The sequence below is a fragment of the Strongylocentrotus purpuratus genome, unplaced genomic scaffold, assembly GCF_000002235.5.
Source record: "Strongylocentrotus purpuratus isolate Spur 01 unplaced genomic scaffold, Spur_5.0 spur5_scaffold_16, whole genome shotgun sequence".
In the NCBI taxonomy this organism is placed as follows: domain Eukaryota; kingdom Metazoa; phylum Echinodermata; class Echinoidea; order Camarodonta; family Strongylocentrotidae; genus Strongylocentrotus; species Strongylocentrotus purpuratus.
The window spans coordinates 29,789,109-29,814,581 of record NW_022145601.1 but is presented as its reverse complement, the minus strand read 5'-3'; the positions used below and the strand labels follow the sequence as shown (position 1 = coordinate 29,814,581).

The 25,473-nt window shown below is 37.5% G+C and overlaps 2 protein-coding genes across 2 annotated transcripts in view; one reads left to right on the top strand and one right to left on the bottom strand.

Annotated features, from left to right (window-relative positions):
* LOC584675 (ER membrane protein complex subunit 1) overlaps positions 1-9,046 on the top strand; it is a 37,019-nt gene extending 27,973 nt beyond the window's left edge. The window contains exons 14-23 of the mRNA XM_030987246.1: positions 509-673; positions 1,753-1,923; positions 2,445-2,664; positions 3,316-3,426; positions 4,035-4,147; positions 4,916-4,995; positions 5,253-5,383; positions 6,782-6,939; positions 7,661-7,736; positions 8,563-9,046. Coding sequence (XP_030843106.1) covers positions 509-673; positions 1,753-1,923; positions 2,445-2,664; positions 3,316-3,426; positions 4,035-4,147; positions 4,916-4,995; positions 5,253-5,383; positions 6,782-6,939; positions 7,661-7,736; positions 8,563-8,723 — 1,386 coding nt within the window. The 3' untranslated portion in view covers positions 8,724-9,046. The remainder of the gene's footprint in view (positions 1-508; positions 674-1,752; positions 1,924-2,444; positions 2,665-3,315; positions 3,427-4,034; positions 4,148-4,915; positions 4,996-5,252; positions 5,384-6,781; positions 6,940-7,660; positions 7,737-8,562) is intronic.
* Positions 9,047-12,571: 3,525 nt separating this feature from the next.
* Positions 12,572-24,408, bottom strand: LOC763774 (E3 ubiquitin-protein ligase TRAIP). The gene is made up of 11 exons (XM_030987245.1): positions 24,311-24,408; positions 22,278-22,439; positions 21,363-21,495; positions 20,365-20,532; positions 19,524-19,618; positions 18,508-18,621; positions 17,963-18,050; positions 17,392-17,570; positions 16,167-16,365; positions 15,131-15,286; positions 12,572-14,568 (listed from the first exon to the last, which is right to left on the bottom strand). Exons 2-11 carry the CDS (start codon positions 22,370-22,372, stop codon positions 14,455-14,457), a joined length of 1,341 nt encoding a protein of 446 aa, XP_030843105.1. The 5' UTR covers positions 22,373-22,439; positions 24,311-24,408; the 3' UTR covers positions 12,572-14,454.
* Positions 24,409-25,473: the final 1,065 nt, after the last annotated feature.

Below are 25,473 nucleotides of genomic sequence, written 5' to 3'. Positions count from 1 at the left end.
CTTTCCCATCTGTTCCAACATATAAAATGACTAACATTTAAATTTTTCAAAAATTCATTGCTCAGGAGGGTCTTATTTTTTTTAGAGGACCTATGATGAGTAGTGCCCCAAGGGAGAAGGAAGTTACGAGAAAAACAGAAATTAATGATTTTTTTGTACACAGCAAATGGGAGAATTATCCACATCCTACGTTTCAATGCACTGACCGAGCTACCAATTTGAGATTCGCATAGACTTAGTGATCTTATATATCAAACATTCATAACTTCCTTACTATTGTTTCAATTCATTTCAAACTTTTGCCATTCTGATTCTGTTATTTGTCTGCTTTCATACAAATCAACTTATTACATGGGTTGGATTGCCCTTTAATGCTGGGTTTAACTAAGGGAGATAGTCTGAGGTCTGGGTTTTCCTTTATCAAATGTGATTTTAGACCCAGGGTCTGGTCTACTGAATTAGTATGGCCATTGTCTCTTAATGTTTATTTCGAATGTTGATTTTTCAGATATTTGGTCTGGATTCCAAGGATGGAACCATCGTGTGGGATCATTTCCTTCCCAACCTAGCACCATTTGAAACCTCAGGCAAACTCTCCATGCCCCTGTTCGTTCAGAGAACCACAGCTCACTTTCCCAACCCACCTCAGTGCAACCTGGTTGGAAAGAACATGGTAATTCATCTTTGACACTAATAGCAAAACAAACTAATAGACCAGCGTACAATATATTCAACTTAATGGTTGAACAATATATTCAACTTAATGGATGTTTGTTTCCTGGGGACCTAGTGACAAGGTATTCCATTGACCTGTTAATAATGAATGAACTACAATCCAGTCTTTATACATTCTGCGTCGCTATGTCAGACAATATTCAGGCCATTTTCAGGTTGTCAAGAACAACCTTGCGTAAAGAGGTATGCATGAAATTTGAATATGTTAGTAAACCGTTCTATTCATTAATTTCATTTGGAGTAGCAGCAATTTTTTTAATTCAATCAAAATTTGATGTAAACTTTAATTTTATATTGTTGCCAATTTGAACAAATTATAATCATCTAAATCTGAAATTAGATTCTTTGCAAGTACGCAGTATATATGCGCATGAAGTTAACAATGGATACACGCAGTGGATATGCACATTCTTTTAGACTGGTGAATCTCCCTAAAAATGAAAACATTTTGGGTGACATATTTTGTCAAAATATCTTTTTTACTAGAGTCTACATAGGGTGATTTGGTATATAACACAAATATTAACTGCCAAGTTTTGGGGGTCACGATTAAACTAGTGCTTTTCGGTGATCTCAGAACTGTACAAAGCCCCAAGACAAAGGTGAGGGGCACAGTACAATTTAAACATCACCTTAGGCAATAAGTAGGATGCGAAAGCTAATGTGCTTAGATTAGCAAGTGTGCGCATGTAAGAATGACGCCTGGCTGGAATGCTTCCCAGGGAGTGGAGAATGTGCATACATTGTTTGCGGGTAAGCCTGGATCCGATGACCGGGGTAATATTTTGATTGCAGGGCCCTCAGGAAGAACAGTATGAATACTGATGAGGCTACCCTGGCTAAACAAGACATATTATTATTATTATTATTATTATTATTAAGTGTGAACCGTGCCCCTCAAAGCAATCAGTATTTGTATAATTATGGTATCTCATAAGCCTTTTCCTTACTGGGTTACAAGCATCATTGTCCATATATCTGACTATCATTCATTTCATTCATGTCTTGTTTGTTTAGATGACTGGCCAGGCTATTTCCTTCACCTTTAACCCCATCACTGGTAAGCCTACATCCGACAGCAGCTCACTGGGGACCGAGCTACCGTACAAGGTCAAGCAGGTCACCATGCTTAACCTCATGACTGACCAGTTCCTTAAGGTCATGCTCTATCTGGACACCGAGTACAATGTAAGTACATGTTTGAGGCATAAGGCTAAGATGTATGACCTTAAGGTAAAGGCTAAGACATTGGGCTTTACCCCGCTTATAGTATAGTCTTCAGTTAAATGTGTGATTCGAGCTTGCGTATGACCGTGAGGGGTATGCTTTAATTTGACTCTAATTACAATTTACAGTATAAGTACACAGTCTAGAATTAAGGTTTAGATATATTGCCTTAAGGTTATGGTTTGGGGCTAAGGAATGACCTTATGATTATGCATAGCCATAAGGTTGTGGTCTATCTGGACACTGATTACTATTTTAGCACAGGGTTGAGGAGTATGCTAAGATATTGTTAAGACCCTTGGGCTAAAGTATGACTTCTTTGTATTTACTTGTCCATTGTTAGGAAGGATTTTGAAATACAATAAGTTTTAGGGTTCATTTCTGCCATGATATTCTTCCAAAATGTCATAAAAGAACGAGGAAGCTCGTATCACCTTTACCAGAATTGAAATCTTCCCATACTTCCTATTCTTTCTCATTAGGTGCATGTTGTCCCATCGTCCGCTGCTTCACTAGTACAGGAGCATTCCTCCAGCATCTATCTCTTCACTGCAGACACGGACTCCGGCAAACTCGCTGGCTACAGACTGGCACCTAGCTCAGGGATCGCGACCTCTGACCTCGAAGCAGAGGTCGTGTGGGATGTCCAGCTCCCAACCTCCCTCCAAAAGATCACCCATGTGGTTGGGAAGAGGTATATTGGTAAGTTAGTCATCACAATTTCTTAGTTTCATTGAGAAACCCAATCTTCAGGGATGGCTGTTTTTAGGCAATAGCCTGAATTGAGGCCCTGGCGAGTTATTTTCAAACCATAGTTTAGGCTTTTTTGTGTACAAAATGGCTAATTCTAGGTGATTTTCCGGCCCTCTGATCAATTCTAAATGGCGTCTCTAAACCTTAATGGTAATTTGCTTATGAGTGAAACAAAACATAGAGGGCTAACAAATATATGGGAAATTACATTTTAGCAACGCATGATGGTAATAGGAATTTTTATTGAGTCTATATCTCAAATTGGTAACTCGTACATAAGTGTACAGTGGAACCCGGTTATAATGAGGTCCTTGGGACCATGAAAATTACCTTGTTATATCAGGAGTCTTGTTATATCAGTAAAAAAACAAAAGGTAGTGGTGGTCATGGTAGTGGTAGTAGTGGTATTGGCAGCAGTGATTGTAGTATTTGTAGTAGTAGCGGTATGCGGTAGCATGGTAGCGGTAGCAGCAGTAACAGTAGTAATAATAATAGTAGTAGCAGCAGTAGTAGTAGTTGTAGTAGTATCGGTCTGCAGTAGCATGGTAGCGGTAGCAGCAGTAGCAGTAGTAATAATAGTCGTCTTCTTCTTCCATACAGAACATGTGCATTCCCAGGGCCGAGTGCTTGGGGACCGGTCTGTCCTCTACAAGTATCTCAATCCTAACCTGGTTGCTGTCGTCACTGAAGGAGAAGAAATTGGAAGTAAACGTGAGTATTAATCACAACCAAGATATAAGATATAACAAGGATTTGAAGAGAGAATTGTGTGCTTGACACATTGCATAATGAATTTGAATTTGAAGTAAAATGTGGTCTAAGCTTCTCAGTAACTTCTTACATTTTTAATATGAGGACATTGGAAGAACATTCCTTTCCAGGTGACATTTGATATTCTTCCAAACTGACATACTAGGAATGAGGAAGCTCACAAGTTATCATTCATCTTTACCAAAAACCTGCTACTCTTTAGAGTGTACCAGTCACATATAAATGATTTGTGTACAGCTAGAATGTATTAAATCCCAAGATTGACTTGAGTTCCGTGAGGGTCTTATTCTATGCGAGCGCAACCGGTGCATCGACACATCTATTCTCAAGTCTATTGTCAAGTTGCTTTTATGTTGATTGAATTTTTTTATTAAACTTGCAATATTTCTTAATCTAAGAACTATTTGAAGCTCATATCTTGCATATACATGTAATATAGCGACGTGGAACCTCAAACATACATGTACATAGAAAGTTTATTTTTGGTGATTGCTACACTTCAAGACATGAATGCTGATGTTGTGTTCATATTATTCTTGTATTTCCAGCTCACGTTAGCGTCTATCTGATTGATATGATTACTGGGGCCATTATCTTCAGTGCAGATCATAAGAAAGTACAAGGCCCTGTTCACATAGTGCATACTGAAAACTGGGTTGTGGTGAGTTACCAATGTGTCTTGCAACCATCTTTATATACCATTATGAAGAAGAATCAGTTCATTTGTTTGCACTTTTTAGTTGTTATTTTTTCACAATACCTTAGCTGCAATATATCTGTGGATTTTTTTTTTCTTCCAAGATCATAAAGCACAACGTTCTGTTCATATTGTGCATACTGAAAACTAGGTTGTGTTGAATTACAAACGTGGCTTGCATTATGAAGAAAAATCTGTTCATTTGCTTGCACTCTCAGACAGTTTATTTTATAAAGATCCCCCCCCCCCCACCCTTGTACGTCTACCTAATACGTCTGGAAATGTCATGAAATCATTAGCCTCATTAATCTCCATACGTTATAGAATCTTTGAGGCATGAACTTCAAACATGGTACTAGTATGTATCACCTGATAGAGAGGTAGACTACCATTAAAGATCTCCTGTTAAATAGGTGTAAGGACAAACATCACAAAGATAAAGGTCAATCAATGACATTACTGAGGTTTTCTTAGTCTTGTACATGAATCAGTCTCATAAAATCCATTTGTTGGATGTAAATCGTCTGGTATGAAGCATAAGAGGGAGGTTAAGTAAGCTGAGTTTGAAGACAGGTCATATGATACAGCATTGTTAAAACACAATTTTGGAAATTGTACAATATGTGCATGTAGTAGAAATTGCTTACAATGAATGTACTGAATGTAGGCAGAGGTATATTGGAGATGCAGTCTTGTTTTAATTATATTTTAACCTCAATCTTCTTGTTTCAGTATCAATATTGGAATCAGAGACTTCGGCGAAATGAAATCACTGTTCTAGAATTGTTTGAAGGGAAAGAACAGAAAAATAGGTGAGTACATAGATCAATTGATTTACTTCTACTTGTTGTTGTTATGTTATTTTTAAAGCCTGGTAATATTACTTCATATTCAAAGGGGTATTGTATGATCATTTGTCGAGTTGAAAAATGACACTCTAATTGAGGATTTCAAGAAAATTTCCAGCTTAATATGACCCCTATGTCGCCTGTAAACAGGTTAAAAATATAACCATTTTTTTTTTACCGGTTGAATGAGCTTAAAGGAATATTTATTTCTTCCTCTGCAGTACACTGTTTTCGTCACTGGACCCTCCTAACTTGCCGCTGGTCGAAAGACAATCCTATGTGCTGCCCTCTGGGCTTCAGGCCATGTCAGCCACGTTTACAGAAAGGGGCATTACTGCGAGGCACATTCTAAGTAAGTCCAGATCTCTGTGATGTGTCGTGTAAGAATGGATGTGATTAGGTTCCTGTGATTAAGCGATATTGGTTATAATAGACGGACAGAAATGTATGATGCCTACTCTAAAGTCATTAATTCGTATCCATCATTGGGAGTATTAAAATACCCTTCTGGTTTTCAGCAGATAGTTTGATCTGCGAAAAAGATAAATTATAGTCATACAATAGTGTTGGTGCTAGAAAATTGAGTTTTCACTCACAAATAGGAGGAGAGAGAGAGAGAGAGAGGAGGGAAGTAGGGAGGTTAGAAATAGAGGGGTAGGTAAGAGAGGACTAAGGGGAAGTGATAGGGAGGGACGGTTGAGGCAGAGATGCCAACCAGTACAAATAAATTGTATTTAGTACCGGTATCACCTCTTAAAATACGATTTTTCATTCTTTAAAAAGAAAAGGAAAAAAAAAATATGTAAAAAACATGGAATCGCATAGAAACATGTACAAGTAAACCCCGCAAACCCAACAAAAACTTTGCTTTAAAATTTTCTCATTAATTTTAATGAAAGAGCAAACATTTTACTTAACCGTTCTTACCAGTAAGACATTTTTCTGAAATTTTCTGGCCAACAGGCCAGTGGTAGTGTCGAGTTTTCGTGAAAATCTGATTTTTTAGGATACTCAGTCTGTTTTTTTGTGTCAAGAGGTTGGCATCTCTGTTGAGGAGAGGGATGATTGAGGGGTAGAAAAGAGAGAGAGGGGGGGGGGGGGGGAGAAGAAAAGAGAGAATTTGAAGAGGCAGAGAGAGGGAGAAACAGAGAGACATAGCAGATCAAGAAAGATAGTGTGCCAATGTTGATAAATGAATGTGTTAATAATGTACATACATTCAGGAAACAAATATAAATGTTTATTTTGAGTTGATGAGAATGCTATACAGACATCTTAATGACTAAATATACTTCCTTCCCTCAGTGTCACTCTCTTCTAGTGTGGGTGCTAGCAAATTTGAATTTTCACTCTCAAGTAGGAGGAGAGAGAGAGAGGGGGAGGACAGAGGGAGGGAGAGAGAGAGAAGGGAAGGGAAGATAAAGAGGAGTAGGGAAGAAATAGAGGGGTAGTTAAGAGAGGACTAAGGGGAAGTGCATAGGGAGGAATGGTTTATGGGTAGAGAAGAGAGAGAGGGATGGATGAGAGAAGAACAAGAGAAGTGAGGGGGAGAAGAGAAGAGAGAATTTGAAGGTAAAGGCTGAGAGAGGGAGGGGGGAGACATAAAAGATCAAGAAGATAGTGTGTCAATGTTAATTAACGAATGTGTTAATACTTTTCATACATGCAGGAAAAAATAAAATTGTTTATTTTGACCTGAACAGAATGCTAAACACACATCTTATTGACTAAATATACTTCATTCCCTCAGTGTCCCTCGCTTCTGGAGGCCTCCTGTCTTTCCCAAAGCGGTTCCTGGACCCTCGTCGACCCACAGAACTCAAACCAGAACACAAGGAAGAGGGTCTAATTCCATACCTCCCAGAGCTGCCCATCGCCCATCAATCTATGATCAATTATAATCAGTCTGTAAGTACTGCACTTGCTCGTTTGTCTTATGGGGTACATTTAATGATAAAACCAACAACAACAACAATGACAACAACAATGACAACAACAATGCTCCCCAGGGATTGAAGAATGTGCACTGTAATGTGTAGAATAGTAATCGAATCCAGTGCCCAGGTCAATAATTATACTGTAAGTGGTTTGGTCAGTAGGAGTGTCGTGGCCGAGTGGTTTAAGGTGCTTGACTGGAGATGCGAAGGTCAGGGGTTCTAATCCCGACACGGCACTAATATCCTTTGGCAAGATATTAGCCTGCATCTGCTGGGTAATAGTATATTTGTAAAGCGCTTAGAGACATTTGTATTAAGCGCAATATTAAAACGAATTATTATTATTATAAGTGGACGATCTTGATATAATAATCTGTTTTGTTATTAGCAACAAACAACAGCTGCATTTTTATTGGAGACATATCCACCCCAGGGGATGCTCAAGGCATGTACATAGTAGTACCTGTTACCCTGGCATTAGTCCAGCTGCCCTAAGGCGCTGAAAGCATTCAAGGTAAAAATTCCTACCAGGTACCCATTGACTACCCCTGGATGGAGAATGGCAAATGTAAATTAATACAGCAATGCAGCAATATGTCAGAGTGTTATGGTAGAGAGAGAGAGAAAAGAAATATAAGAAGTGGCTCCTTGGTCATGCAAAGTGATTGTTTGTTTGTTTGTTGTTTCTTTAGATATTTGGAGTGACTGGTATACAGACAGCGCCGGCTGGACTGGAATCCACCTGTTTAGTTCTTACTTATGGATTAGGTAAGTAGTATGACACATGCTTCTGCAACAGTTGCTAAACAAGGATTCTCCACACTAACCAAAATCCTGATTTCAACCCTATACTATACCTAACCTAGACTCACTTGTAACCCTAAACCAGGCCTGATAATCACCCAATTTAAAACTGTTTCCCAATAAAAAAAAAAAATCCCCCCAATTTTTTCTCTTCTTCCCGATCTTGCCCCTATTTTCCTGATTTTTCCCTATTTTTCCCAATTTTTTCCGCAATTTCTCCTCCCAACTTTCTTACTCAAAAGGGGGGAATGTTGTTAGATGCCATTTTTTCCCCCAAAATCCTTTTTTTTTTTTTACTCAAGGGGGGGGGGGGGTAGTTGTTAAGGAAAAAAAAAACCTCTCTTTATTTCAGTGCTCACTATCACCCTGCCCTAAACATAACCCTAGATACTTTTTATGACATGTAGCCGTAAAGCAATTGTCGCCAGAGCACCGACTGGTATAGCTTGTTCACTAAGCTTCATCACTTGTTGAATGAAGTACTGATATGTTGTTGATATATCTGCCAGGCTGTAACACGATGAACTTTCGTGAAGTTCGCAAGATTTCCAGTTTCATTCTCTGGAAAAATAACTTACCACATAAAATGTAAGCAACACACAAAGGTTCTTGGTCACAAAAGTGGCCATTGTTAATAATTCATGACTGTGTTTGTTTTACGGTAGTGGTTTTGAGGTAGCTTGTCACAACAAAATCACTCGATTGACGTACAAATCTATCAAATAATGAGCCAGAGACGACGTTTATTCTTTTGCATTTTCTTATATTTTGTTCTCCCCCAACTTTCCAGATTATTACTTCACCCGTGTGATGCCTTCCAATCTGTTTGACGTGCTGAAAGAAGACTTTGATTACATGTTTATCTTGATGGTATTATCAGGCCTGGTCGTAGCTGCTCTCTCAACCAGGCGATTAGCATCTCTTAAAGCGCTCAGACAGGCCTGGAGATAACCTTCACTTTTCAAATGTAGTTATACTTCTAGGTTTGAGGTTGTATCATTACTAGGATTGATTCACATTCAAATAGAAATGTAGTTGTAATTTGAGGGATCGACAGTGGCTGTGAGATATTCGCCAATGGGGAAAGTGTCAGCAAAACTTGATGAATTATTCATGTAACTGTGGTAGATTGACAATCATAAAGATACAACAAGCGAAGAAACAAGAAGTGGTCAACACAATTGAATAATAGACACACTTAAAGAGAAGGTTGAGTTCTGGGAAGAGGTGAAAAATAATTTGTGAGCGTTATCATTGTTATTATGCACGTGTGGAAGAGAAAGATATGTTCTCTGAAAAGCATGGCTCTTCAAATGCCTGAATATTATAAACATGGCATGTAACAGTATAAAAATCAGGACAGATTTTCATGCCACATGTTCGTGTAGTTTATACATCTTTCTGTGTACAGCGCTTGTAACTTTACCAAGACTGGGCCAAATTTCTTATCATTTTGATGATTCAAGAACCTTGCAGTACACACCAATACTTATATGCTAGATGATCAACCTCTTTTGATCGATTCCACACTGTTTCTTTCATAATGTAATCATGCGACTAGAACTCAACTTTATCTTTAACCTTCAGCGACTATCAAGTAATAAAAATCACAAAATCTAAAGATGTGTTGACAGCCCCCAGTGGCTGAATAGTTTTATTCATTGTCGATCCCTCAAATTCTTGGTACGAGTCCGGTCGTGATTCGTGTATACACAAAATGTGAACAGATCATGATGTTCATGTACATTATACTTCTGGGTTCTTACAGGTTGTATTGTTATCGTTATATGTGCTCACACTCTAAGATGTAGTTGTTCTATTAGATATAGATATATACGAGGTTCTATGGAATTGGTGAAAAATAAAAAAGAGAAAACAAGAAAAAATGGAGTCAAATGATGATACAATACCCTGCCATAACCTCACCTCACTACATAGCCTTTTTCCTGTCATAATTCATCCTGATAATTCTGGTGCCCACTGCCTTCTCAATGGCAGGACTTGGGCACACTTCTGATTTGTGATTTTTTGCTGGTGTTTACATACATGTATACATGTACACTGTATAATCCAGTGATAAATTGCTTTTTGGTCTATAACCAGTTCGTCTACTACCCACACGGTGTAATAATCATTTCATCTACTTATTATTTGGTATAATAACCATTTAGGCCAATAGTTATTTGGTCTAATGTCCAATAAGTCTACAACCTATTTGGTCTGTTGCTCATTTAGCCTAATTTCTAGTCGGTCAAACACCCAGTTTTTCTAATGCCCATTTTGTGTACTGTCCGTGTTGTCTAATAATCATAAATAATAATAATTATCAAATGATTATTAAATCTTATGGGTGGTATAGACGAACTAGTTGTATAACAAACGGCAGTTCACAATGTCCAATATACTGATCTATATGTGCGAAGTACAGTCACATGTTTTAAAGCCAGTCTCCATCAGTTATGACCTTCAGAAAGGCCTTAAACACACATCTTTTTTGTAGTTGTAAGACTGTTTTTCTTATGACATGTTTTGATGTAATTTTAATTTTCATTTACTGTAAGCGCTTTAGGCCTTTACGGAAAAGCGTGGTATAAGTAATAATAATAATAATAAAGAAGAAACTTTGTGTTCTAGTAAAGATGTCAACACACTCTAAACTACTTGATAAAGGGTTCTTTCTAAACAACAAAAATATAAATTGAAACTATACATCCGGTTCTGTAAATTTCTTATTCGTTTCAAATGATTCAGAGTGAATGACAGTATTTTAGGAGGCAAGTTTATGAACCAACAGCACATGTTGTCCTAGAAATGTAACAGATCTTTCAAGATGTTTTTTTTTTCTCTTAAAACGTAGCATGGAATCTAGAAGTGAAGAGATTCAGTGGGTTTCTAGTACACAAAATATCTCTTACATGTATGTCAGTGATTGTACTTCTCATCATTTTCTTCTGTTTTCTATTTTGAAATAAATCTTCTATTTACCAGTCTTATTGTGGTTATATGTGTAGGTAATAGATTGTAAATGTTGTGTACATGTTCCACCTTATTTGTAATAAATTTATTTGAAGAATTCTTGGAATGAAATGTGGCAATAATGATCTTTATGGATGTGTATATTTGTTAACAATATGTGGTGACTCGTGATTGATTCGCTATGTGTAATTTCACAAAGTAGGACGTATTTTAGAGCTAGATTTACAGATCTTCAGATGTAACTAGGTTTTTCTACTAAGTTATTGATGCAAAACAAAGATAATGTACATTACGTAAATGTATCTTTTATGCAACTAAAACTTGTAAACATCATTAACTGCAAATCTTGACCAGTTGTTTTGGACAGAACTATTCTTTGTGACTATTCTAGATTATGTTAAATATGATTTCACTGTAATTTTCAGTTATGGTGCCACTTGAATTAAATGAAATTTTGTCAGCTGTCTGCCAGAAAGGCTGTAAGAGCTATACATGGTCAATGGCAGTTACAGCCTTCTAGCAGAAAGCCAATGAGGAGGATCAAGGCCCCGTTGCATAGAACTTGCCACTGATGGTAACTTTGCCATCAACATTAACTACCATGGGAACATCACTCAACAGCCGATCAAATCAAAGTTTTCATGAAAGTTACCATCAATGGCAAAGTTACCAACAATGCCAATTTTTATGCAGCAGGCCCCAGTATTTTGTTTCAGTAATATCCATGTGAGAGAAAAATAATAAAAAAGCACAAATGGAAGATATCATTACTCTTTATACCTGTATTGTTTGTAGATTACTATAACATGAATATATTCACTCGCTGAGTTTCATTGATTTGTTGCTCCTTTCACATTTCAGCAAGTTTTATGGCACAGCTTCCAGTGTAGCTTGTTGATGAGGTGATCATGTTTGGCATACATTAAGGCGTAAACAAAAAAAATGTTGTAGTGCCCTTGCTACCGACCCAAAAATCTCAAATCTATGGTCGACTTTTTAAGAGAAAAAAATGTTCTAACGATGATAATAATATTTGCATGGGATATAAATGCATATAATCATCTAATTATTCCCAAAATTCTCACTCATCTTCAGCCCTAGTATCAAAATCCTGCTAGCGTAAACAAGTCGCTGTTTTGAGGGGGAAAGAAATCTAACCGACCGACCCAGGTTCTGGCACCTAAAGGGCAATCCATCAGTCTTTTTTTTTTTTTTTTTTTTTTTTGGGGGGGGGGGCAATCATGGACGGTACAGATTATATCATTTTGATCATTGAATTTCAAAGAATTATACAGATGTAGATTAAAATAATTCATATAAACATGTATTTGTGTTTAAACTTCAGTTGGTTAGATTCTTAAAATTTCCTTACTAGAAGCAGTCTCGCTTTGTTTATAATTTCTAAAAAGTTTTTAAATTAAATTATACCAATCGTTTCTTTTTTTTTTCATTCTCTTTCTATTTATCCCTCCCCCCTTTTTTTTCTATCTCTCTCTCTCTCCTCCATCTCAGTCTCTTTCTCTCTTTAAATTCTGTAAAAGAAATGTACGAAAATTTCTTTTTAAAAAGAGTTGCATGAAAAGGTGATAAGTATGCCTTTACAGGGTTTTTCTCAATACTAGACCTTCTCGAGTTAGATTCTCTACTAGAAGCAGCCTTCTGCACAGACTTGCAGAAGAACAGCTGTTAGCTGAAGCAAGTGATCCGTGTTAAAATAAAATGAAAATAAGATTCAAATAAAATTGATATCAAGGTTCAATTTCCTCTGAAATAACGTCGGGGATGTCCAATTGACGCCAAAATAATAATGCTGGGATCAGTAGTTCTTTCAAAAGATTTTTTTATATTAACATTCTTTGTACAGGATATCATACACACAAATCTACATCAAAGACAAATTTTCTGACAGAATTGCAATTTCATAACATACATATAGTACCGGTCAGTAAAAATAGCCAATTTTTTCTACCACCTTATGTGCACCATCTTTTATCTCTAATTTTAAAGAATGCTTGAATTTGGACCTGAAGCAAAATATAAATCATTTGTACAAGGCCTCGATCATTAACGATATATAAAAAATATATAGAAGGATTTGATACGGTAATTCAAAAATGGAAATTGTTTCCAATTAAAGTCCAATCTTTTAAGCATTAATATTCCAGAAAAGCCAAATCAACTACTAGTCCAGACTGTCCAGTAGTCCATAGCTGGTTGTGTAATGATATAACATCACTGGAATCTCAGCAGTTGGGCATTTTTCCTTTGACTTGACATCTCATGACACCCTGCACTTTCAATATTTCTTTTTGTAAAACAAATTCAGGAAGAATTACATTTTGGAATTCCATGTATATATCTAATACTTCTTAAAAATATTTTTCAGTCAGTCATAGTTAGATCATAAGATGTGCAGTAGTCTCAAGGAACATCAAACTAAACCTTGTTTTATCAGCCTTTTTCATTTCAAGTTTTAAAGGCATGCAAGTCCTTTAAACTCAAGAGCCTGTTTCTAATATTCTAACTGCCAAGGTTTTAGGACTGAATATTACCTATAATTTTGAACTTGGAAAAAGTTACAAAAACCAGAAGAGCATTTCTGCCTATACTTGTTATCTGCAGTGCTGAAAACTATCAACTACATGTACGAATGTTTTCCTGAATTTTCACCTGAAGTACTTTTACACAATCATTATCTCTCATAATTCATGATCCTTTCATGCATATACTATCATGACAAACATTATTCTACTTATCAACAATAATCATATTGATAATAATAAGAATAAATGGTCTAATTTACCCAGTTTAGCATCATCAGTATTGATACTGGTTTTCCTTTAGGCCCTGTAATTTGTATTGCCCCAGTATAGCCAGGTACTCATCTAATTCACCTGGGTCAAAAGGGACAAGGGTAAGAAAACTTGTCAATGTATGTGAGAAAGGATCAAACTAAGAACAATTTATATGAGAGTCAAGAGCCTCAATAAATAATTCTCATTTGTTGAAAAAAAGATTGGCATCAATTTCTGGAGTATAATCAGGATACTTTACACAAAGAGCCCCCAAGTACCTTAGAAAATAGGGTTTCTGCTAACGTTCCTTACAAGTTTCCAAGGTATTCAAATAGGTTTCATTGAACGTTTCCTCTAACGAATCTCAAGTGGACAACACGCCTGTTCATAATGGTAAGAAAACCTGTCCAGTTGGTAGGGTTAGGAACAAGGTTTCCTTAAAGGTTTCATCTTATTGATCACACGTGTACACTGTGCCTGTTCATGATGGTAAGAACCTGTCAATGATTGGGAAAGGTTGAGAACAAGGTTTAAGAGAAGGTTTCCTTGATCGTTTCCTTAAGAGTTTGCTTGAAGGTTCCCTCTCATGGATCGTAAGATGATGATGGCTGTTCACGATGGTAAGAACCTGTCCAGGGTTGGTACAGGTTGCAAACACAGTTTCCCTGAAGGTTACCTTGAGAGTTTCCACTCACAAATCTCAAGTGCACAATGTGCCTGTTTGTGATGGTAAGAAAACCTTTCCAGTGTTGGTAAGAGTTAGGAACAAGGCTTCCCTAAAGGTTTCCTCTCATGAACCATAAGATGACGGCTGTTCACCACGGTAAGAACCTGTCCAAGGTTGGTAAAGCGTGGGTATAAGGTTTTGCTTAAAGGTTTCCTCTCATGGATCGTAAGATTAGGACGCCTGTTCACGATGGTAAGAACCTGTCCAAGGTTGGTAAAGCGTGGGTACAAGGCTTCCCTGAAGGTTTCCTCTTCACTCCTCGAGGTACTTTCTTCATGTTTGGTCTGATGATGATTGGCTGATAGTATAGATTGGTTAAGAAATATCAAAATCTTATGCACAACAAGCACTCATGTATCAATGTTCATTTCTTTCTTCTGGAATTAAACATCACTTCCTGATATTTTCAGATTCCTTTTTAAAAAATTTCATTTATATGTCATTATTCTTAAAGGTAAAGACCAGTAATGGTAAATGTACAATGTTGAAGTGCATTCGCGATATCTATCCAGGCCGGATCGATATGATAATTTATATCAATTAGCACAGGTGGATTTCAGGCAAATTTTGTATCATCACGTATTAGTCAAACATATTCTGTCACATCATTGGTAATAAGAGCTTCCGTTTCCTTTTTGAGAGGGGGATGTTTCCGAAACTGGTCTATACCTTTAAACGTAAATAATGTAATTATTCATGGAAAAATAAATTGCTAATAGATCTTGCTCTAACAAGCATTATGAAATCTGAAAATCCATCATATTAACTGAAAGGATCTTCCGTCACCGTCTTTGTAAAATCACTTCCAGCAAATCAGCTCACTCATACATTCAAAGTAATATAGGCCTCAAAAAGGATACATCGACTTCCGAAAATCTGTCATGACCACCCATGCCGTCGTAACCTTTCCTGAGACTTCCCTCGTTACGACCAGAGAGGGCTCTTCTCTTGTTGAACAGACTAGACGAAGCTAATGTGTTCTTCCACACTGCAGACTCAGACACCATGTTTTCAGGCTGGGAAGAGTAGATGAACAAAAGCAAAGAAAAAGCATTACTCTTTATGCAGTGAAACTTCCAAAAGAACAACAATATTACACTTTGAATATGAAAATAACAAAAAGTCTTGTGACCTTTGACCTTGTGACCCCAAATTCTAATCAGTTCATTAGAACTGCAAGATACATACATGACCCAAGTTTGGCAGGAATCCATCAATTGGTTCTTGAGAAAACGCGATCGCAAGAACGGGACGGACGGACGGACAACCCGAAAACAGGTGAGTGAGGTGACATACAAAATCATTCCTATGTATAGTACCAGGTTTCGAATAAAGTATATGGATAAATCACAAATTCTTGATAATAGGGTGTGTTAGGAATCCCAAACTTTTGCATCCATCAATATCAACTAATACTTCAGTCAATCCGACTCCAAACCAACTCCAGAGTCCAGACCCACGCCAAACCTACTGATATTTGGCAATTCAGGGATAATAAAATAGTCTGGTTGGTCTGTAGTCAATCTGGGGGTCCTTTTACAAAGATCCTAAGTCGAACTTAACTCTAAGTTGGACTTAAACATTATGGAGAGCCATTTGTAGCCCTAAAATAAAATATACTCAAAAGCAAAAATTCACGTATTTTAGACTTTTTATAAATTCCACATCAAGCACATGAAATCTCCTGGATAAAAGAAAATATGAATGATTTGAAACAATATTTTATGCCTTTTAAAATAACTGTTACATAATATTTTCTTTAATGCTAACAGCTTTCCATAATTGTTAAGTCCAACTTAGAGATAAGTCCAAATCAGGATCTTTGTGAAACACCCCTGGTGTTGGTCTCGTTGATGTGAGTCAGGTACAAGCAACAAGGAAGTTTTGATTACATACCCTTTTCATCTTGGCAGCTAGGGAGGTAGTTTTGACAAAGCGAATGCCGAGGTCTTTGCAGGTGTTTCTTGTTTCTAAGCTGGGACTAGGTAGACTTAGGTCTGGTGTTTGAGGGTCACCAGGTGCAGCCAAGAGGATACTATCATCATCATCTCCATCAGGACCACTTAGTCTGGGCCTCTTAGTCATGTTACTGGGCCTGCATGGTAATGACAAAATGTGTTCTTAAATTGTTGAAACATGGATCAAAACGTATCTTTTCAAATTAGCACAAGTCTTGGCCTCTTACTCATACTGCTGGACCTGATAATGGGAAAATGTAATTGAGGAATATCGGACATCTTGGTTATATATATATCAAGATATATTGAGGTGAAACAAGATGTAAAATGTTTACGAGTGAAAAAGAAAGAATATAGGATGGAGAAAAGGATAAGAAATGAGTAAGAAATAAAGCAAGGGAAAGGAAAGAGTCTATATGAACTGAACACTTTTTTTTATATAGAACCTTAAGACAGGGTTTGATACTAACAGGCCCTCTGACACAAAAATCAGAATTTGTACTCAGTGTACATACAATGTACATGCTGACTCGATTATTCTGGACCACAAAAAACACCCTCAAAAAGCCCTGGTAAAGATCTTCTATCTCGTAAAACTTGATTTAGGTCCAGAAACCAGACCAGATACGGTGGATGGATAGAGTGTAGAAGGATAAATTCATAGACGACATGGAGTTAAAGTAAAGATGCACTACATGTGGACAATATTAGGAGAGAGACAGATAGGCAGACAGACAGATGGACAGACAGAGATACAAACAAACAGACAGATAGAGATAATGGAAAGAGAAAGGAGACAAGGTGGAAGACCATGGTGAAGAAATAAGTGAGAAATAAAGGGACAGCAGGGGTCTGCATCTATATATATACGGTATGCACTTAGCACTTGTTAATATTATGGAGCCCAATATCTTCTTTCTTGGAGGACTTGATTTATGTTCATCAGAGACCAGACCAGGGCCCCGTTTCATAAAACTTGTTATCAATAACAATTTTCTTATTTCTTTCATCAAATTTGCTTTCAGGCAATCACATGCAGCAATTTAAGTAGTTTATAACAGTTATACCAACTCGTTATTGATAACAAGTTTTATGCAACAGGGCCCCAAAACAGGAGGGATAGAGTACAGAAATGAATTGAAGACCACAGGATATGAACTCACGTGAAGACTTGTTTGAGGGATGATGACATGGCACCATCCATCGGTGAGTTGAGTGCTGCTTGTAGCATCTCATACCTTTCCCTGAGTTCTTTCTTCTCCTTCTCTAAGCTCTGAACATCATCTTGTAATGAGACCAGAGAATGCTGAACAGCCTCTAAATCTTTAGACTTCACTTCCAGCTGTTCATAAGGATAGAAAGATGAGACTAACAAATTATGATAAGAGGTCAAGACAGTAATAAAAGTTGTCATAAGCACTCAATGTGACTACCAATTTGACAGAGATGGTAATAATCTAAATCTAATGAAACTCTGATAATCTCAAATCTAATTAATCTCTTTGGATTTTTCCTTCCTTCTCTAGGCTGTGAATACCTTTTAAACAAAAATAGAGAATACTAATAATGATGATGATAAAAACAATTTTTTTTTTTGTTGATAGTAAGTCCTTAGACTACCCTTTTAAAGCCCCTTTCTCTCTCTCTCTCTCTCTCTCTCTCTCTCTCTCTCTCTCTTTCTCTCTACCGCGGTACCTAGCAAGATTTCCCTTTGCATTATCAAGATTATCTTACCACTCTTGTTTTTTGGTTGAGATCTTTCCTGAGACTGCTATTTTCTTCTTTGAGCTGCTTCCTTGAGTCTTTGATGTTCTCAAATTCCCTGCAAAGCAAATCAGAGTATCAAAATAAATATACATTAATGGGAAACATACGGTAACACAGTGCAAAAATGAGCATAACTCTTTCAGCAAGAAAGAAATTAATAAGATGAATGTATGAATGATTCACAATATACCATTTTCAGTTCTGCACATGAGCTATTTCCACTAATCTGTAAAAATTGTTATTCTTTTAATTGTCCTGTTAACTAACCAGTGTACTATTCAATGAGTTTTAATTTTGGGCCTCGAGGGCTCAAACTGTCCCTGAAATATCATGAGATGGGAAAAAATGTACATAGGGAAGGACAATAAAACTGACATACCAACAACCTGACAACTTATTGTCTTCAGCACCACCTTGGAGAGGCAATCTTTCTGCAGTCTGAATTTATCATTGAATATTATCTATCATATAAAATGAGATCCATCAATAACTAAATGAAATTGATTTGGTACCTTTTCAAAGATGCACAATATGTGGCTAATTCTCTGGCTGATTTGGGTCCTTCTCCAAACTCACGCAGCATATTATCAACCACGTCAGCATTCATCGACATTACAAGCTCAAATCTGAGGGAAAACAGAGGGAGGGAGAGAGAGAAGGGGAGAGAGAGAGAGAGAGGGAGAGAGAGGGGGAGAGAGAGAGAAAGAGAGAGAGAGAGAGAGAGAGAGGGGGGGGGGGGAGGGATAGGGAAAGAGACCGATAACAGAGCCAAAAAACAGAGGGACAGAGAGATACAGAGGGAGAGAGAGGGAAAGAAAAGAGACAATGAGAAAGAAAAAGTGAGAAAAGATAAGAAACAGATTAAGTAGGAGAAAAAGAAAGAAAGAAGTATGACAAAGAAAGAGTGAGAAAAGAGAACAAGAAAAAGAAAGAGAGTTAGAGTGAGAGAAAGACCGAAAGAAAGAAACAGATTTGTAGGAGAAAAAGATAAAAAGAAAGAAGTATGATAGAGAAAGAGAAGAAAATAAGAAATAAATACAAATGAATTATTAGCATTCCTATTAATTATAAGTTCACACCTGAATAAATGATTTGGCCCGATAAAGATTTCTTCTGAAATTCTGAGACAATTGAAAAAGCTCAATGGAGAAAGCATGAATGAAGATGGAAGAAAAACAAAAGTAATGAAGTGATTGTATGGCTAGGCTCAGCATAAATATTAAATTCAAAGTAAAATTTACATATGTTCAATGCTCAAAACCAATGCAAAATTGGGGCATAATGTAAAATTATTCTTCACATTGTTGTTTACATGACATGGCACATAATTAAAACAAGGACTACACACCCCCAAGAAAGATTACCGAGTCAAAGTCATTTTTCAGGACTCCTCAACCCTCTCTCTCTCTCTCTCACACATGGTGCACCCGCAAGCCTACTGTATAATTAAAACATATTCATCATTACCTAAACATATATTAACCTTTCATTGTGAAAGATGAAGAAACTTTGAACTACATTGCCTCACCTCTCCAAAAATTTTAATTTTTCCCTTAGCCTTTTAGTCTCTCGCTTTGCTTCTTTAGCCTCGTCCATTCTGTAGCTCATCAAATCAAGTTGCTTCTATAAAGATCAAATTTAAACAAAAAGATTTAATCTAACAACAAATCATTTAGACAGTGTAAGGTCTTTACAACAAAACTGTTTGATGTTATGCGTTCTTCATCTGAAGTGCATGTTCTTCAACACAAGAAGGAGTGAGAACAATTTAATGTCTCATTTTCATTCTTACCTAATGATTAATACATTATTTGCCTAATGTAACCAGTTGTACATATCATTTAATTGTAAATTTTACATTTTAAATGTATATCTTAAAGGGAACTTACAACTTTTGGCTACACACATACATAATTCCAATATATAGAAGAGGAATTTGTGATAATCACATATTTAGTTGTTCTGCTGGAATTTAACTTCTATCCATACCATAACTAGAGTGGGCAACCCACTAATAAGTTTGAACCCAATTGTTTGAACTAATTTTGACCCGGTGTGAGGATTGTTTTTATGAGCTTTATATGAATAGGGAACAGACCTGTTGAATCGCTCAGTAAAAGTCTTAAGACTTAATGGGCATCATCATAAGTAATTCAGGTAACATAATTGCATCTTATGCCATGGTACCAGTGAAAAAAATACACAGGGGCTCTGGGCAAAATAGCCTCCGAAAATTATAAAAGAGCCCTCATAAATTTGCATAGAGTTTAATGCAAAAGAAATTTTAGAATGTTATTTTCATGGAGGCAAGCTTGAAAAGTGGCCCCCGAAAAATAAATATTATTTTTTTCCCTGCATGGTACACGTACCTTGAGCGCTTCATTTGTAGACTGTTCATCCGAAAGCTTCTTTAAGATTTTCTTGTTGTTCTTGTTCAATGTGACTACCCTGTCACTGTTATGAGCATTCTCGGCTATAAGATCAGATATCTCCTTCTTCTTCCTGCAGATATCAACTTCAAGTGTACCCACCTCGTTCTAAAACAAATAACATCAATGATAATTATTAATTGTTATCTTTTTTCTCCCCAATGAAGCCTTTGCCTCTATCAAGCTTGTTCATTCCTTCGTTCTCCTTAGATCTAAATTAATGTATCTTGATCTTCAGAGTAGTTGCTACAACCGGCCGTGTCAGAAACACGTTGCCCTGGGGTGCGAGATAGGACTCTTGTAGCGTGCCCCCACTTAACACAATTATACAATAACAATTAATAATAATTATTTACAATAATCAGGCTCGTGTTTGACATACACGAGGGAAATATTCTTGTATTTTCTTATTCTTTACAAAATGAGAATAACATGGAGGAAAGATGTGAAGGAAAATTTGAAGGAAAAATGATAGTGGATGTATAAAAATACAAAAGTTTCCTGCATGGTTAGTAAACATGTTTGACTATTATCAAACTAACAATAAAAAAATCAATTCTCCTAGGTTTTTTTTTTCCTTCTTCTCTTTGCATTGTACACACACCAAAAGCAATTTTGTTTAAATTGAGTTTCCCCACTGAATTACAAAACTGTGAATATATATTCATAACACCTTACTACGCCCAGTTGACAACTACTTATGTACTTACTAGGTAATCAGTGACAACTAGCTTAGTATGGTTTTACGAATATGGGCCCAGGTTTTTAGCCAGGGCTATATCACTATGTGCAAAATACACATGTTACTTGTGGAAGACACTCTATAACTTTTTTACAATCCAACTCAATTAATAGACCTCTTTTTTTACATCTACTTATCAGTTTTGACACCCAAATTTGAATTCTTGGTTAACAGACGGATAGAGAGTTTAACAGACCTTGAGTGACGCCGCATCCAGGTGACCATCTTCAGGTGGCTGTACTTCAAAATATAATTTGATGAGTTTCCTTGATGTGGTATGACGTCTGCATTGAGGGCACGTGGTGGAGGTCTCGAGCCACTGCAACAAGCTACAAAACAAGGGACAGTTCAAACATCCTAGATAATACCATTGAACTTGAACATGCTTTATATTACAAGAAGGCAAATAAAGACCATGTGATTTCTAAAGTAAGAAGTATTATCTCATTAAATAACCTTTGACTGATTTTGTTTTGTTCTGTTTCGGTCTTGTTTTGTTTTTCTGTTAATATCGTTTTCTGTTTGTTTGTTTGTCTGTTGTTTTGTTTTGTAGGGTTTTCTTGGGGGGGGGGGGGAATGTCCTATTCTAAAAATGATTTCTTTTCACAAAATTAAAGAGTTTAAAATTCTGTATTCTCACATACGAGCTACATAATGCTCAATAAGAAAACTAGTACAAAGACAAATAATGTTTATGTTATCATAATCACACTTATATATCTATGAGTAATCTACTGTCATAGACTGAGAATTTCCCCTCTGTACACAAGAGTCAAGAAAGCATACTAGTGATGCTTCATACAAGTACATTTATTCTCACTTGCCAACAAATAGAAAAGATACAAGGTCTCTCCAGGGACTATTGTATCCCATTTCAAACGATCAATAGGCTTGTCCACATCAGCTTGAGTTTGCAAAATAACCCGGTATTTTCAGGCTCTGGATATTTTGGAAACAAGACCAAGATTTCTCTGGATATTTTCTCGACCAAATATTCCGCTAGTTGCAACTGCGGGCTGATAAAGACGCAATTAGCTGGATAAATTGGGATACTTAGAATAGGAGGTTATTTTGCAAACTCGAGCTGATGATGACAGGCCTCGTGACTTACCAGTGTTCATGGAAGACATGTCCACATGGACAGGAGACACAGGTTTGATCAGACTCAAAGTAGTCAGCACAGATTGAACATACTGCAGGTATCATGATGTCCTGGGGGGAGCCTGCTCATCATAGCTGGCAAATATTGCCAGGCATTATATGTCACAAAAATCTACATGACAAAAAATATGAAATACAATCTTATTACAGGAAGATTAGAAGAAAATATGTTTGTGCAAAACTGCAAATTAACTGACATAAAAATACAAGATAAAAATTCATGCAAAGCAAGTTTTACTTTTGTTTTAGCAGTGATGAAATTATATAGAAGAGATCTAGAATAGATCAACAATCAATCTACAATGCTAGGCTTGCAGTGAAGATTTATTCCGCATCTCACATGATTTTGGTAGACAGGTTACAGCCTACACGTTCTCTGAGTCTGAGTCTAAAAATAAATGCGTTCACGTCACTCATGTCACTCACATTTTACCTAGATCTACAAGATGTAGATCACATGGCACCAAGCGCGTAGCCTTGATTTTATTTTAGGGGGGGGGCGGTAGTGAGCACGCAAAGCGTGCGAATCTCTTAAAGAGCGCGCTCCCTAGGGGGGTGGGTGCAGGGAGGGGGGAGTTTCCCCCCTCGCGCGCGAAGCACAGAAGCTTTGAAAGAAGACGATTCGTTGTACCTTTCTCGATTCGCAATCCTTATCTGAATTCAGTCCGCCCCTCCTGCGCATAGCGCGAAAGCTTTGACGTATACAAAGAAGATGATTCGTTGTACCTTTCTCTACTCTTCATCCTTATCTGTATTCAGTCCTCCTCCCGCGCGAAAGCTTTGACGTTTCATTAATTTAGTAGAGAAAGAAGACGATTCGATGTACTGTTCTCGACTGTTAATCCTTATCTGAATTCAGTTTCCTCCCCTCCCGCTCAAAACTTTGAAGTTTCATTAAATTATTAGAGAAAGAAGACGACTCAAAGTACCGTTCTCGACTTCTTAATCCTTGTCTGATTTCTGTTCCCTCCCCCCCCCCCTTGCGCGAAGCTTTGACGTTTCATTAAATTATTAGACAAAGAAGACGATTTGTTGTACCTTTCCCGACTCTTAATCATTAATTTAAACTCAGTTTCCCCCTTTCACATTTCACGTTGTACCGTTCTCGACTCCTTTTCCCTTTTTCTTCCTACGTCCTCTTACTTTTTTTCTTCTCTTTCTCTCTCTTTTTTTTTTGGCCGGCGTTTTGGGGGGGGGGGGTGACCGCCCCCACCGCCCCGCCCCTGGCTACGCGCCTGCATGGCACTGCATAAACCGAATTTTCCGTCTCTTTCGTTCGTTAGCCTCTTATTGGGGTAGGGTCGGCCGGCTCTCTCTTTAGAGACGGAAACCGTCTATACACATTCCCTTGATAACGCCACGGCTATTTCAGGTCGTAGCGTTTTGCCCCCAAAATCCCCCAAAATGTCATTTTACCTCATGCATTGATTATTTAAAATTAGGAGAAGGTTATACTACATCGGTTCCATTTACCAACTTGACTGAAATAATCCGTTTAATGGTCCCTTTTAAGGAAATTATGGGTCAAAATCGACATCCATGTTGAAATCTTGCAAGCCGTGTTAAACTCTCGCTGCGCACGGAGTCATCTAAATCAATCTCATCCCTTCTAGTCTACGCCGAAGGCAAAACGATTATGAAGGAAAAACTGTGCGCCATCTACACGTTCATAATGGCGTTATCACAGTTTTTCCTTCATAATCGTCGACAAACCTACTAAGCACTAAATTGGGGTCTAACTTTATCAACTACATGCATGTATCACTGAAATTAACAGCGTCAGGCCATGGGACAACTGTCCAATGATTAGATCTTAATACCTTTCGCTCCTTCAGCTCCCCAGCTCAGCTCAGCACCCGAATCGGCCGCCTAGGCGTAGCGCGCCTAGCCCATGGCCCTTGGCTCACCTCTGAGTTGTCGGCAGGGCAAATGTATCGTTAATAATTTATGATGATAAACTGAATAAATGTGAGACATATTTACCTAGTCTTGTTTGCTTGAATTTCGCCGATGTTACAATAAGAAAGCCCAACAGAATAACCAGACAAAAGGTTCACTGTAAGTGTAACCGTGTCGGCATTGGTTGTCACCACTCAAAATTTGGTGGCAAAAGAATGGTCGTAGAGGTCGCGTCGAGAAAGAAAATTAAGATGTGGTTATATCATAGAGATATATACTTAATATTCATAGAGATAATATACTTCTATGGGTTAATTCTATTTCGTATGGTGGCCCTGAAGGGACATCGCGAATAGACTAAATCGTGAAAAATATGCGATAAAATTCACGATATCGTCAATTTTATCGCATATTTTTCACGAAGAAATTCACGAAATTGACGATATCGTGAACTTTATCGTGAACTTTTCACGATGAAATTGACGATATCGTGAATTTTATCGTGAAAAGTTCACGATATAAAGTTCACGATATCGTCAATTTTATCGTGTACTCTATCGTGTACTCTATCGTGTACTCTCCTGACGGGCGCTTCGTAAACAAAACCAGCCCTAGCTGGGGGAGACAGAGAGAAGGAAAAAAGGGAAAGGGAAAGAGAAGATAAAAGGAAAGAAAGAATAATAAGAAGAAAAGAGGGAAACGGGGGGGGGGTGCGAAGGGCTCTTGCCTCCTCCTCACTCCCCGGCCCCCCCCCCCCCCCCCCCCCGCCAAAAAATAAATCAGAGAGAGAGAGAGAGAAGGGAAAGGGACAGGGAAAGAGAAGATAAAAGGAAAGAAAGAAGAGGAAGAAGAAGAAAAGAGGAAAACGGGGGAAGGGCGAAGGACTCTTGCCCCCCCCCCCCCTCCCCCCCCCCCCCCGCCAAAAAATAAATCAGAGAGAGAGAGAGAGAGAAGGGAAAGGGAAAGGGAAAGAGAAGATAAAAGGAAAGAAAGAAGAGGAAGAAGAAGAAAAGAGGGAAACGGGGGCAAAGGGCTTTTGCCTCGTCCCCCCGCCCCCCGCCAAAAAATAAATAAGAGAGAGAGACAGAAGGAAAGGGAAAGAGAAGAAAGAAAGAGAAAAACGAAAAAGAGGGAGAATAGGAAAGAAAGGAAAAGAAAGAAAAGAAAGGAGGCAAGAGCCCTTCGCCCCTGTTTCCCTCTTTTCTTATTCTTTTTCCTCTTCTTTCTTTCCTTTTATATTTTCTTTC

What these genes read in the sequence shown, in the direction of transcription:
- LOC763774 (XM_030987245.1), bottom strand. Translation starts at nt 22,372, where the DNA reads ATGATACCTGCAGTATGTTCAATCTGTGCTGACTACTTTGAGTCTGAT. An exon ending in TAGCTGCCAAGATGAAAAGG is followed by an intron (nt 15,287 to 16,166) that starts GTATGTAATCAA and finishes TACTCTTCCCAG; the next exon opens with CCTGAAAACATGGTGTCTGA. An exon ending in ACAGATTTTCGGAAGTCGAT is followed by an intron (nt 14,569 to 15,130) that starts GTATCCTTTTTG and finishes CTATACTATCAG; the next exon opens with CCAATCATCATCAGACCAAA.